The sequence below is a fragment of the Aspergillus versicolor genome, assembly GCF_001890125.1.
Source record: "Aspergillus versicolor CBS 583.65 unplaced genomic scaffold ASPVEscaffold_1, whole genome shotgun sequence".
Lineage (NCBI taxonomy): Eukaryota > Fungi > Ascomycota > Eurotiomycetes > Eurotiales > Aspergillaceae > Aspergillus > Aspergillus versicolor.
The window spans coordinates 1700895-1714743 of record NW_024467524.1 but is presented as its reverse complement, the minus strand read 5'-3'; the positions used below and the strand labels follow the sequence as shown (position 1 = coordinate 1714743).

General features: G+C 51.2%; 7 protein-coding genes across 7 annotated transcripts; 4 read left to right on the top strand and 3 right to left on the bottom strand.

Moving 5' to 3' along the window:
• Positions 1–1016: 1016 nt before the first annotated feature.
• Positions 1017–3040, top strand: ASPVEDRAFT_872182 (uncharacterized protein; the record flags this gene model as incomplete). Its single annotated transcript, XM_040818007.1, has 5 exons — positions 1017–1507; positions 1566–1578; positions 1639–1880; positions 1940–2324; positions 2449–3040. 5 exons carry the CDS (start codon positions 1017–1019, stop codon positions 2614–2616), a joined length of 1299 nt encoding a protein of 432 aa, XP_040662184.1. The 3' UTR covers positions 2617–3040.
• Positions 3041–3266: 226 nt separating this feature from the next.
• ASPVEDRAFT_23438 (chaperonin-containing T-complex subunit CCT2) lies at positions 3267–5036 on the bottom strand (the record flags this gene model as incomplete). Its single annotated transcript, XM_040809544.1, has 4 exons — positions 3267–3326; positions 3384–4758; positions 4822–4979; positions 5034–5036. The coding sequence occupies 4 exons, from the start codon at positions 5034–5036 to the stop codon at positions 3267–3269; spliced, it is 1596 nt and encodes a 531-aa protein (XP_040662183.1).
• A 171-nt stretch (positions 5037–5207) lies between these two features.
• ASPVEDRAFT_58403 (WD40 repeat domain-containing peptidylprolyl isomerase) lies at positions 5208–7370 on the top strand. The gene is made up of 3 exons (XM_040815419.1): positions 5208–5357; positions 5415–5792; positions 5846–7370. Exons 1-3 carry the CDS (start codon positions 5282–5284, stop codon positions 7282–7284), a joined length of 1893 nt encoding a protein of 630 aa, XP_040662182.1. The 5' UTR covers positions 5208–5281; the 3' UTR covers positions 7285–7370.
• An 840-nt stretch (positions 7371–8210) lies between these two features.
• Positions 8211–9174, bottom strand: ASPVEDRAFT_48629 (uncharacterized protein; the record flags this gene model as incomplete). Its single annotated transcript, XM_040814046.1, has 2 exons — positions 8211–8568; positions 8618–9174. 2 exons carry the CDS (start codon positions 9172–9174, stop codon positions 8211–8213), a joined length of 915 nt encoding a protein of 304 aa, XP_040662181.1.
• Positions 9175–10091: 917 nt separating this feature from the next.
• On the bottom strand, positions 10092–10986 carry ASPVEDRAFT_120457 (uncharacterized protein; the record flags this gene model as incomplete). The annotated part of the gene is made up of 2 exons (XM_040805797.1): positions 10092–10810; positions 10866–10986. The coding sequence occupies 2 exons, from the start codon at positions 10984–10986 to the stop codon at positions 10092–10094; spliced, it is 840 nt and encodes a 279-aa protein (XP_040662180.1).
• A 330-nt stretch (positions 10987–11316) lies between these two features.
• Positions 11317–12426, top strand: ASPVEDRAFT_182140 (aldo/keto reductase family protein; the record flags this gene model as incomplete). Its single annotated transcript, XM_040808886.1, has 2 exons — positions 11317–11851; positions 11915–12426. 2 exons carry the CDS (start codon positions 11317–11319, stop codon positions 12424–12426), a joined length of 1047 nt encoding a protein of 348 aa, XP_040662179.1.
• A 445-nt stretch (positions 12427–12871) lies between these two features.
• Positions 12872–13849, top strand: ASPVEDRAFT_237297 (uncharacterized protein). The gene has a single exon (XM_040809580.1). It carries the CDS (start codon positions 13113–13115, stop codon positions 13644–13646), a length of 534 nt encoding a protein of 177 aa, XP_040662178.1. The 5' UTR covers positions 12872–13112; the 3' UTR covers positions 13647–13849.

Here is a 13849-nt window from a genome sequence, read left to right as displayed (position 1 = left end):
GTCGTGCCCGTATCGAAGAGAAAGACAATGTCGAACAGAACTGTCTAAGACTTGACGGAGCTGCTATCAAAAATATGGCACTATCGAATGTGGCACAAATATAACGATGGACGAGAGCTGTTTGGTAAGTCTCTAATCCTATTATGTTGCTGCAGGTTATGAGAAGAGGAGAAGGTGTGGTAGAGGAGACATCTGAAGAGGTGAGAGGGTGCTTTTGGCTCTACCAAAGAACCTTTTAGCGAAACGCTAAATCAGAGTCATGTATACAACTCTATGAGGACAAGCTTTGTGGCCCTGACCAAACCACCTACCGGTCTATGGTCGAAGGCGGAGTCCAATGAGGCTGCCTTTGCCACTCTCCAAAGCCCTGTGCGATTTTGGAACATAGATCCGGAAAATCTGATCTTGGTAATCAGTATAAACTTCGAAGTGGAATCACAGGCCATTTGCATGCAGAAGGAAAGTCGCTTGGTTTGTCGGCGTCCATGCTAATCACTGGAGCGGAATATTACTCCGTGGACCTAGAAACCATGATACTGCATGTGCATAATAAGGGAATACGTTTTTTAGCCATGATCTGGCTCTCTGGTTTGTATATCTCTGAAGTATAGCGCAGTGGCCACGGACCAATCTAGCTTGTAATGCAGCACTAGCATCATAAGCGGGTACCTACCTTGAAATCAAGTCTAAAAGCAACCCAGAAACTAGCAAATATTTTTAATTCTAGATTCAAGCCATGATAAGCTACATATAAGCCCCAATCTCCCTAGCCTCTTAACCCCATAATACAGGATGGACGTAGTAGGGAATTAGTAGTAGTATTCTGTGGTTACGCTGACCATTTTTCTAACCACAAATTGCGTCCCCATAAAGACTCGTACTTTACGCCCTATGACGACCACGACCCACCATACCCGCAAATTATAAGAGCTGCTTCACGCTCACCATCCATACCTCTTCACCCTCAAGAATTGCCATAATCTTGCTGAAATTATCGCCAAGTGAGATACCGTCCCATGGCTAGCCAAATGCAGTCATCAACAGCCACCTCCGTGGAGCTCCGCTCCATGGGCGGAGCAGAAGAACGAGCCCATCGAGCAGAACCAACGGCCCCAGAAACCGATCCCAATGACTTAATGCAAGCCTCTGCAATTGCCGACTCCCAGGTTCCAGACGGCGGATATGGTTGGGTCGCTGTATCCGCGTGCGCCGTGATAGCGTGGTGGTTCACAGGGACATCCTATAGCTGGGGTATTCTGCAAGCCGCGCTAGTGAAAGAGGGCGTTTCGTCGTCGTCGACACTGGCGTTTGTTGGCTCGCTTGCGGTTGCTTGTATCTCGTTCTTGGGAATTATTAATGCGAGGTTGATTCGCAGGTTGGGGGCGCGGGTTTGTGCGGTGCTTGGGATTGTGTTGTTGAGTATGGGTGAGATTTTGAGTGGGTTTGCCTTGAATAATATTGGGGGACTGTTTGTTACTGCTGGGGCGGTTATGGGGATGGGGATTAGGTATGTGATCTCTTCCATTTTTATTGCTATTAGGATCTTGCTGATTTGTACATTCTAGTCTTTGCTTTATGGTGAGATGTGTGAAGTGCAAGTGTTGTTTGCGGGACTAACCATACACCTCTTTTGTATAGGTCGCAGCAGTTATTCCAGCCCAGTATTTCAAGGCTAAGCGCGGAATCGCCAATGGAATTGTGTACGCTGGAGGAGGACTTGGTGGAGCAGTTATCAGCTTCATCGTCGATGCTCTGATCCAAAATACCGGCATTGCCTGGACATTCAGGACATTGGGTCTAGTAACCCTAGCCACGGGTATCCCAGCAGCCCTTTTTGTCAAAGAGCGTGTCCCAATCCGCAAGTCCCCTGCTATTGAATGGTACTTACCCTCTCTCCGTTCTGTACAGACATATACAGCATAGTAACCAATACCCACAGGAGCCTCTTCCGCGACGCCCGCTTCACACTCCTCTTCTGCATGGGCGCAATCGCCACGTTCCCACTCTTCGTCCCACCCTTTTTTCTCCCCCTGTTCACCTCCTCACTGGGAATGAAGTCCTCCGTCGGCGCCGGCGTAGTCGCAGCATTCAACTTCTCCTCTGCGCTCGGCCGGCTCACATGCGGATACTGCAGCGACACATTAGGGCCGCTGAATACGCTCTTCGCCTCCCTCCTCCTCAGCGCTGTGAGCATGCTTGTCTTGTGGCCTGTCTCTAGCTCGATAGGACCACTCGTCGCATTCGTCATCATAAACGGCATGGCGAACGGTGGGTTCTTCTCGACCATGCCCACAGTTGTAGGCAATGTGTTTGGGTCTGCGCGGGTGAGCGTCGCCATGGCGATGATTGTTACGGGGTGGGCTGGGGGGTACTTACTTGTAGGTCACATTTTAGAACATGCTGCTGGCTAGTGGCTGATGTTGCATCTTTACTAACCGGTTGACATAGGGCGCCCCGATTGCAGGGTATATCCTCGAGGCTTCTGGTGGTGATGAGGGCGGGATGAACGCGTATAGACCGGCCATTTTCTATGCTGGGTCATTGGCATTGACTTCGGCAGTTCTGGCAGCGGCTATCCGGTTGAAGACGGAGATGAGTTTGAAGAAAAGGCTGTAGGGGTTGATCATGCAGCAAGGATGTTGTCCGCCTTATCCTACTGATAGATAAGACGTGGCCAGGCCTCCTTTCTTAATATAATCCGGCAAGACGAGGATTTCTTAGACATTCGCCGCAATATAGTCATTAAACATCGGTTGCTGTCTTGATTTCTGGAATTTGTAACTATACGTGATGAATAATTCAACATTACAGGCATCTTGCGAACCGCCAACAGTAAGCTATCCTACAGAAAGGGTGGTTGGGGGGTATATTCCACAGCTTCTCATGTGGAAGTATGTTTGCCGTTAAGCCTCGACGGGAGGCAGTCGCACTTACCTTGACGGAGGGTATGCACCAGTCACAATTTTAAGGAAAGACCAGCTACTTAGATAGGAAGGTGCGACTACTTGACTTGGAAGGAGCAACTGTTGCTCCTTCTTCTCTTGGGTATGTATCTCAATCTCGTGGAGGAAGGGGCTACCGGCCTGGTTTTCTCGGTCGTACCTGCCTGACAAGGGAAACGTCATTTTGGTGTGCTGCTTTTATTTCGTAAAAGTCGGATCTATAACATGGTGATTATGCTCGGGTAGAGCATCCTATTCACATATATCCAGTTGTTCATTTCACTTGATTAAAATCCTATTTCTCTCCTCTACCATCGCTCAGCTTTACATCCGCTGGCGTTGACGGGGAGCGGCGCGGATGATGTTGTCCACACGTAGGAGAAGCTAAAGAGGGAGACTGATTAGTGGAAGTTGAGTTCAATATAAGTGACGGGATCTTACCTCAGCTGCTTCAGAAGCAGACGACACAACGGCCTTCTTCAACTTGTAACTCTCCACGACACCCAACTCACGCATGTCAGCAATACCACCGCCAGGTGTAAGGAGATCCAGTCCAGAACTGGTCATGCCGTTGTTGATCGCCTGTCGTAGTCGAGTAACGAGGTCACTGGAATCTAGACCGGCGTTGTCGGCCAGGATTGTGGGGAGTTGTCTCAGAGCGAGGGCGAATGAGTCAACAGCGAGCTGCTTCTTGCCTGTGGTGTTCTGGGCAGCCTGTTCGACAGCCTTTGACATGACCATCTCAGCGCAGCCACCGCCGAGAGTCACACGGGGTTCCTTGACGGTCTGGGACAACACAGCCAGAGCATCATGGAGCGAACGCTCGGCTTCGTCGAGAAGCTGCTCCGTAGCACCACGAAGGACAATTGTGCAGGCCTGACCGGCGGCCACGCCGGAGAACTTAATAAGGGTATCTTCACCGATGATGACTTCCTCGATCAGGTCACACTGTCCGAGCTTGACCTGGTCAGGGTGTTCGAAGGTCGAAGCGATCTCACCGCCGGTGACCAGCGCCAGACGCTCGATGCCGTCAAAGTCGGCGTGCTCAATAGACATAATACCGGCCTCGGTGAACAGCTGCTCGGGCCAGTTGTAGATAAGTTGTCGGTTGACGAAGCAGTTGATGCCGTGTGACTTGATCCGCTCAACCTTGGCCTTCATCTTCTCACGCTCTGCCTTCTCCAAGTCCGCAAGTTTTCCTGTTGACTCGACCTTCACCCGCGCACCGAAGATCTTCACCTTGTCTGTGTCCATAGCTGTGTTCGCAACGAGAATCTTCGCGTTCTCCAGACGCTTCGGTTGGTTGACACCAATCTTCTTATCCAGAATGAAACCTTCATCGAGATAAGAGTCGCTGAGCTTTCCACCGGCCTTCTTGATGATCTGAATGTGACTAAGGTCGGTTGATCCACGAAGTCTGAGAACGGCATCGCAGGCAAGCGTAGCGAAATGGTCGCGGTCCTGGGCCAGAACCTTGGAGCTGAGGGTAGTACGAGCGATCGAGTGAAGGTCCTTGCGGAACTTCTCCAGGTCCTGGCTGCGGTCAACGGCAATTTTGTCCAGGGCTTCCAGGGCAGCACGGTTGGCTATGCGGAATCCTTCGATGATAGTCTGAGGGTGAATCTTGCGGTTGACTAGCTTTTCGGCTTCCCGCAACAGCTCCGCAGCCAATACCGTCACGGAGGTCGTTCCATCACCGACCTCGTCGTCTTGGACCTTGGAAATGTTCACGAGTACTTTTGCAGCCGCATTGTCGAGGGCGATCGCTTTGAGGATGGTAGCACCGTCGTTCGTAACGAGAATTTCTCCGGTCGACCTGCACACCGTTGGTCAGTATATCATGAACCCCGCCATGGTGCACACGGTATCGGCCACTAACGCTGATTGTAAGATCTTGTCCATTCCCTTGGGGCCTAGTGTGCTCTTGACAAGGTCTCCGACGGCGATGGCACCGACGAAGGCAGAGAGACGAGCGTTCTCTCCTTTCTCCTCGATAACATCGTCCGCAAAGATCTGCGTGGGATTGGCGAAAGACGCCTAAATTGGTCAGTATAAATCAGAGTGGATTAAAACGTGATCCATCAGACTCACCATAATTAATGATTATAAAAGGAAAGGAAAAACTACCAGGGAGGGGAAGGTGGTAGCTCAGGGATGCTGAAGAAGAGGCGGAGAGTCTCCCACAATAATTGGAGCGATGCGGGACAACCCAGAAAAGTTCGCGATGTGGTCCGAGCTTCAGACCGCCCTCGAGGCTCTCTCATCTTCCAGTCGGTTTCCCTGTGATTCTCCCCCCAATTCCCCTGTTTTCAGAGCTTCTACAGCTTTTCTTCTTGGAAATGGCGGCTGAAGATGAGCAGACCAGATTGGCGCAGAACAAGCGACCTCATTCTGAAGTAGACGCCAACGACGATGGTACGTCCACCAGCAGCTAGCTCTCCATTGCCCAAAACGCCGCTGACAGTTGAATAGAAAACGCCTCTTCTTCTGACGATGACTTCGGTCCTGCCTTACCGTCCGCCGATGCGCCCAAAAAGAAGCGAAGAAAGCTTCCCTTCGAGAAGGTTTACGTGAATGCGCTGCCCGTATCGCCTCGGTACTCCAAATCGCTCATGCACAAGGACCAATTATCCTTTACGACGGTGACGCCGCATACGGACTTCTTAATTACTTCGTCGATTGATGGGGTAGTAAAGTTTTGGAAGAAGATGGCTGTCGGAGTCGAGTTTGTGAAGGAGTTCCGCGCTCATTCTACCGAGATCAAAAACGTCAGTGTGAGCGCGGATGGACGAAGCTTTGCGACAACAGGGTCAGACAAGACGGTCAAGATCTTCGATGTGATTACTTTCGGTAAGCTAACGAAATATCCGCACTATAGCGCTATAATACTAACTCAAGCCCAGACTTGCTTGCTATGCTGACTCTGGAATTCGAGCCTCGCTGCATTTGCTGGGTGCACCCCCGCGGCGCATCTTTACCACTCCTAGCCGTGACCGACGAAGCCAGCAGTTTAATACAAATATACGACGGACGCGGCGAGAACCCAAACCCATTACATACCCTGAAAAACGTCCACCGAAGCCCAGTGGCGGCCATAGCCTTCAACGATGCTTACGATTGTGTCTTATCAGCAGACGAGTCGGGTATGATCGAATACTGGAGAGCTTCGGATGGCTCTTTCGAGAAGCCAGACAACGTGTTTGAGCTCAAGTCTTCTACCAATCTCTTCGAGTTCAAGAAAGCCAAATCTACCCCGGCTTCCTTGACAATTTCCCCGTCAGGAAAACAGTTCGCAACAGTCTCATTCCCAGATCGCCAAGTCCGTGTCTTCGATTTCGCTTCAGGAAAGCTATACCGCAAGTATGACGAATCTCTATCCACAATCACAGACATGCAGCAAGCTGGAACCGCGATATACACCCTCGAAGCTGTTGAATTCGGTCGCCGTCTCGCCGCCGAGCGCGAGCTCGAAAATCCCGTCACTAAGCCCAAGGTCAACGTCATCTTCGACGAATCCAACCACTTCATCCTGTACGGTTCCCTGTACGGCATAAAATGCATCAACACGTACACCAACCGCGTTGTGCGCGTCTACGCCAAAGACGAGCCTTTCCGCCCTCTCAACCTAGCCATGTACCAAGGACAGCCTCAGAAGAAGGGCGTCGTGACCGTCTCCATGGCGGCCAGTTCAAATCCACTTCTTGCCGAAGCTGAAGAGCGCGACCCCATCCTCGTCTCGACTGGCTTCGCAAAGCTCCGCTTCTACCTCTTTACCAACGAAACTGACATCTCCAAATCCACTCGCGATGTCCACAACGAACGGCCCTGCGACGCTGCCTCAGCTGCATCAACGACCGCGGCCCAGAAGACCGCCGAGCTAGGTACCTCCGCTGTCCTCCACACCACACTAGGAGACATCCATCTCCGACTCTTCCCCTCCGCAGCCCCCAAGGCCGTCGAGAACTTCACCACCCACGCCCGCCAGGGCTACTACAACAACACGATTTTCCACCGGATTATCCGTAAATTCATGATTCAGGGCGGTGACCCGCTCGGCGACGGCACAGGCGGAGAATCGATCTGGGGCGGGGAGTTCGAGGACGAGTTCTCGGTTCTCAAGCACGACAAGGCTTATACACTGTCGATGGCGAACGCGGGACCGAATACCAACGGAAGTCAGTTCTTTATTACGACAGAGAAAACGCCTTGGTTGGATGGGAAACACACGGTGTTTGGCCGTGCGGTGCAGGGGTTGGATGTTGTGCACAAGATTGAAAATGTCAAGACACATAAGGAGAAACCCGAGGTTGATGTGAAGATCGTCAGTATTACAGTTTCATGATGGATTTTTGTTTTGTACTATATTAGGTAGCTAGCCAGCGATTTGATGATCTATTCGAGAAATATACCATTGTCTTTCTGCCCGGTACTTCGTAGATGCCATATCTGGTCTGTCATATTAGCCAACAACTATGTTGCTTCAGCTTTCTGCTTGTTCGCTGAAGAAGTAGTAGATATTGCCGTACTACAGCTAACCCCATGCACGGCTGTATTTGCGTGCTCAATTTGTTGTGGAGAACCTTATCCCGTCTTGTCCCGTCTATCTACCGCCTCGTCTGAAGCGGAGGACGTCACTCAATGACGGATTTGATACAGGTTCGAATGATAAAAAACGCTCCGCTGGTGATTAATCAAGTACTCGGGCCCGCTACACTGTTGGCGTTGTTGGTATCGCTTTTTTTTTCTACCAGGGTGCGTAAGGACGGAAACTCTGGCGGAGCCACATTTCCGAGCATCTGTAATTCAGCAGCTCATTTAGCAGGGAGGAAAAAGTTAGTATGGAAACGAGCCAGAAGTGGAAATTGGCGGAGATTTCTCTCCACCGCTTATTCCAAGGTTTGTTCATTGCTAGCTCATAGTAGGCATCCATCGACTCGAAGGAAGAAGGGGAAAGGAGGGTGACCAAAAGATACATGCAAGAGGCAAAAAAGTAGTATGGACAAGGCGCCCAGAGGTTGGGGCAGAACAGAACGGAACACGGTATGGCGGAATCGAATGGACGAAGTAAACTGTACGCATACCCTCTGGGGAAGAAAAAAAAATTCAACAAGAAGTGAAAATGAACGAAGCACGGACGCAGAACGCCAGGTATATGCAATTGTCGGCATAACTATGAAAACAAGCGTGTCAGGAACAAGCCGGTGGTCCAGGTTGGATCTCCAGTGCCCGCGTCAGTAATCTGATCAGCCAAGAGCACAAAGGAAATCATCACCGCGGCGCCTCTCTGATTTCGACATCGTTTACACCCTGCGATTTTTGCAGGCGTGACGGCGCGGGCGCTTGTCGAGCGGTTGGCGGAACGTATTCTGTTCGGGAACTGCTGGCCAAGGAATTGGTATTCATCGAGTCATGGCGCCGCGCTGGAAGCACGCCCGGTATAGCGCCCGGTACGGGGGAATCGTGGCTACGGCTTTGAAATACCCTGCTGTCGCTCGCACCCGCGTGGTACAAATTTGGGTATTTTTTGTCGTGGCGTCGCTTAAGCCAGACTCCGGCGACGGTAATGATTGTGAATGCACCGGCGAGGACTATGACCATAACTATCCATTTCCAGTGGCCATCCCACCTGGAATTTGTTAGGAGCCGTCACAAGAAGTGGGCGGGAGAAAACTAACCATGACTGTGGTGCCGAATTATTTGATGACGAGCTGGAGCTGGCCGAAGAGTTCGAGTCGGCGTTGTTGTCGTTGCTGCTGTTGTTATCGCTGTTATCGCCGTTATCGTTGTTGTTTCCGCCGTCGTTTCCGTTGTTGTCATTAGAGTTTGAGTCCCCGGAATTGCTGCCCGTCTCGCCGCCGCTGTTGCAAAAGTCGACGTACCACTTCTGCAGTTTCTGACTATCACTCTGGCTCGTGCAGGTGCCACATACGCTCGGCGCGTTGGTCTTCAAACCCGTAATCAAGGCCGACTGACAGAAACACGAAACGTAAGTTTGTCGGTTTGTCGCTGGGACGGTGGGAGGCGTGCAAGCATCGTCGGCTTGGGCGAGAATATTACAGTTCACACCACAGGCGGGAAACGAGTCGGAAGCGGCGGAAGGACGAAGTTGGACATCCTCACCTTGGGCGAGAACGGAGGGGGTGAAAGCGAGGGTCAGGTAAAATAGCGTTAGGAATGAAGCCCTGAGCGAGAAGGGCCAGGACCCTGAAGTCCCTGAAGTCCCTGAAGGCATATCGGCGGTGGAGACCGTTGAAGAATGTGCGGCTTGCGCTTGTTAGTAGCCCAGCATTATTGGGATGCACGAGAGCTGGAGGAGGGAGACGGAGTGGGAAACGACAAATTAATTAACGAGCGAGCGGCGCGGACGAGAAGGCCGACGACGGCTGTGACTGTGACTGTGATTATTGTGGAAGAGATTAAGGATGAGACACGGTCCCTCCCAGTCCCGGTTGCGGCAAGAAACAGTCAGCACCTTCACTAACTAACTCACTACGACTTGGTGGTGGAGCATAAAGGGAAAGGCCAAAAACAGGTTCTATTTATATGGGGGCCAATATTGGTCCAGAACAGCCCTGGAAGCCGCCGAGTCTTCCAAGTCTTTCAAGTTGTGTGTGTGTCTTGCTTCCCCTCTCCTGCGCTGCCGCTCCTCGTTCTCCCTCGCTTCGTCGCTGTGGTTTCGTCTTTAAGAGCAAATGGGGAGCCTGATTGCCTCTGGGGAGAGGGACCCAGCTCCAGTCAACGCCTCCGCTTGCGACGTGCCGGATGCGTGGTCATTTGCCAGGTCAAACTGATCTGTCCTCGCATCACGCTATTTCCACTAGCCTTACTTCTAGAATACGCCCTCGTATACGGTCCAGGTCCAAGCCAGGAACCACGGGATGCAACGGTTGTGTCGCAACGGTCGGATTACAAGATTGTCCCCATAAACCAGCGGTTGACAACGCTGAGCTTCCACAGCCCGATCGGAATCGGATCCACGGATCGCCCCAGGATCCAAAAAGATCTTCGTATTCGATTCAATCAGCGACGTTACACTGGCTTGGGTCGCTTGGCTATGGAAAACTGCACCTACAAGGCTGCAACTCAGTCGCACTAGCACGTTGCGGACGGTACCTAAAACGTATCACAACCCAGACCCGCACAATGCGGTCATTGAAGGTAATCGACGATCGGAAAATTCAACGGGCCACCAGTCTCCGACCGCAAAACTAGAGAACTAATACCAACACCTTTTTCTCGCAAGAACTGCTCATCTGCGGCTGTTTCTGCGACTCGAACGCGGAGCGTTCCGGAGAAGCCTTCAACGCCCGGAGCAGCGAGCTGGAACTCGACTCCTCCCTCGTGCTGCTGTGGAAAAGCTCCAACAATAGACGTATACAGATCCGTGTAAGATCGCAGCCCGTCCCTCGGTACAAGAACCTCGATCCTCTCTATCCCCGTCACCCCAGATGGATGCTGCGTCACAGAGGGTAGATCGAAAGTAACGCGACGCTTGCGCGGAGTGAGGTCATGGCAAAAGAAAGGCGCATCTGTGCGTCCTCTCGGGTAGAATTCGTCGGGAGGGGTTGAAGCTTTTTGGCTGTACTGTGCTTTGACAATTTTCCAGCGGATGTCGACACCCTCGGCGTTTTTGCGCCCTCCGTTTTGAGGGGGAGAATACGTCAGCCCAACTTTGCCATCCCCTGGTTTGTTTTCCAGTGCATCCACAATTCGTTCCCTGCTGGCTTCGGCAGAGATTGGGTCCAGCGCTGTTAAGGCGAAGTCCCCTGGTAACCGCTTCCTCCAGTCTTCTGGCTTTGTGATCCAATTGTACAGCTCGAGGTAGGTTCCATCACGGAATACGATAAGCTTATTTTGGCTCAGGCCACCTAGTAAGGAGGTGTGTCAGTTGTAGTAAACCATGGATCGAATAAATGGTCTTACCAGTATGAACACCGCCATTTATCACCGTAAAGTTATCCGAAATCCAGGACGGGATATTCTCAAACTGCTCCTGGTTGAACTGAAGGAGAAGATGATCGATATAGACTTGCTGAGATGTCATCTTCGTTTAGATGGATATTAGGTCAAAAAAGATGTGTTTCAGCCATGCGGGGTTCAAGCTTCAAATATATAACCTTCTCGTGTCTCGTCATCTCATCCAATGTTGCGTCAGAAGCGTCTCCAACAATTAAGTAAAAGCATCGGGAACAATCCCGATCGATCATATTTCGACATGCATATTCATACAACTACGGCCATTTAAAAACAAACGGAGCAAGTGCTCACCAAAGGCCGTGATGTGTTTGGTTAAGCGTCATTTCACAATGCCTTCATATACACAAACAACCCCCAAAATTCCCTTCTCGCACATAGTAAACATCGATACCTCACCATGTCGGAGCCAGAATCAAACCCAAACCCCCGAGCAATCCTCGGCCTAATGACAGTCGGGCCCTCCGCCAGCACCGGCGCCCGCATAACCTCGCTATCCGACTTCCAACACCTCCTCACCACCTTCCAATCCCACGGCTACACCGAACTCGACACAGCCCGAGTCTACACAGGTCGAGAACAAGAATCCTTCACGGCAGCCGCAGGCTGGAAAGAGCGCGGCTTGAAAATCGCCACGAAGTGGTACCCGCTACAGCCGGGCTTCCATAAGCCGGCTATCCTGCGCGAGAAGCTCGATGAGTCATTGAGAGAGTTGGGGACGGATTCGGTGGATATCTTCTACCTCCATGCTCCTGACCGCGCGGTAGCGTTTGCGGAGACGTTGGCGGAGGTGGATGCTTTGTATCGCGAGGGGAAGTTTAAGCAGCTGGGTTTGAGTAATTATGCGGCGTATGAAGTTGCGGAGATTATGACGCTTTGCTGTGAGAGGGGGTGGGTGAGGCCGACGATTTATCAGGCTATGTATAACGCGCTCAGTAAGCCTTTATTCTTTAATGACTGGGCTCGAAGACTAAATTAACATATGTGTGTGTTTACAGTCCGGACAATCGAGCCAGAACTGATTCCCGCCTGTCGTCGGTACGGACTTGATATCGTGATATACAACCCCATTGCGGCGGGCGTTCTCGCCGGGAAATACAAATCGGCGGATATCATCCCATCAGAAGGGCGTTTCAGTGCACAGAACCCAACGGGGCAGAATTACCGGAATCGATATTTCAAGGACACGACATTTGCTGCTGTGCAGGTTATCGAGGCCGCGGCAAGGAAGCACGGCTTGACCATGGCTGAATGCACGTTTAGATGGACCAGGCATCATTCGCAGCTGCGGTTTGCGCCGCATGGGAATGACGGGGTTGTTATTGGTGTTAGTAGTGTTGGGCAGATGGAGAGTAATCTGAGAGATTTGGAGAAGGGGCCGTTGCCAGGGGATGTCGTTGAAGCGTTTGAGGAGGCTTGGATGCTTACAAAGGCCACGGCGTCGGTTTATTGGCATGGGGAGCTGGAGTATAATTATGATACCAGAGAGGTCCTGTTTGGTAGCTCGTAGGGTCTATATACCCGTCAAACGCCCTTCCTATAGCTAATCATGCTGATGTAAAGTGACATCGCACAGCTCGCATTTTCCATCTGGGAATAGGGCCCGATATGGTTGAATGCCGTATCTCCATCTTCAATGCCGGTACTTATGTGGAAAAGTGCCTGTGGACACTCGCTGAATGAAGAAGGTGCAGCTCAGGCGGGACATTGCTGAACAACTCGCAGACCAAACCAACCTGATATCTTTCTAACTATTTGCCCTCATTACTATTAAATGATGTTTGTATTTGTTTAGTTCTAACACCTGTCCACTCGTTCAGCGCACCGCCGTATTTATACAGAGGGGGCGCACCTCACATATTGATACAGCAGCCATGGTCCGCATCGACGAGCAACCAGTCGAATTAATCATACAGCAGCTTCAGGAATCCGACTTCGTTGGAATTAAAAGTATGCGCGAGGTCTACCCAATGGTGGATGATATTGTGAAAGAGAATGCCGCCCATATTTTCAGAGGCCTAAGAGACTCGGCATCTAGTGCTCGTCACAGACCAATGTCGAAAATTATTCCGCCGGATAGCTTTTGTTAATCACCCATCAACTTTTTGTCGTAACATTGATGAGTATATCTCACTTTTGGATACTCAGACTCCTACCGACCTCCTCCTGAAAAACAACTCTGAGTTATCAACGTATATGTTCGATATTGGAGCACAAATCCAGCGTTTGGCGTGCGCATGTCTAACCATCGTACATGACATATTTGACTCTGTGCTTTACCCAGATTCCGACAGTACTCCGACTAGCGAAGAGGACTTGCACGATGCTACGTATTCTTTCTCTTGGGTTAAAGAATACCGGGTTTACCGAGCTCTGTGGTACATGTGCTATCATTCGGACCTCCATGGCGCCTTGAATCAATGGCACTGGCCCTCAGAATCAATATACAGATTGTCTGAGCCTGCTATTATGCTACATGTTATGGAAAGCTCCATCGTTTACCAAATTTGGCGAGCCGAATTGTGGCTGGAATGCCTGGGGTTGCGTTGCGTCCCTGCACCACGCTGGTTTCGCTCCTGGGGAGGCCCACTGACACTTTTTCCAAATATTAAATCCTTCAGCTGCGCTGAATATCCCGCCTGGCCTTTCCTTGCCCTGCCAGCAGAATCCGATGGGAGCGATATTAGGGGCCGTACATTTCACCCGTCACAAGCGGGGTTCGAATCCTAATCGCGCGAGCTGTGTCTGAATTTGCGCTGTATTATTATTCTTTAGTAATATTCAGATAGAGATTTGGCAGCTTCATTACTCTACTTTCCAAGAGCTACGGATTCACTGCGCCAGAAGTCATGATATAGATACTCTGGGCTCAGGGTTAGCAATCGGCGGGCCGCCCCGCCAGCTCCAGTCCCCACTCGTTCGCGTCCCTCACT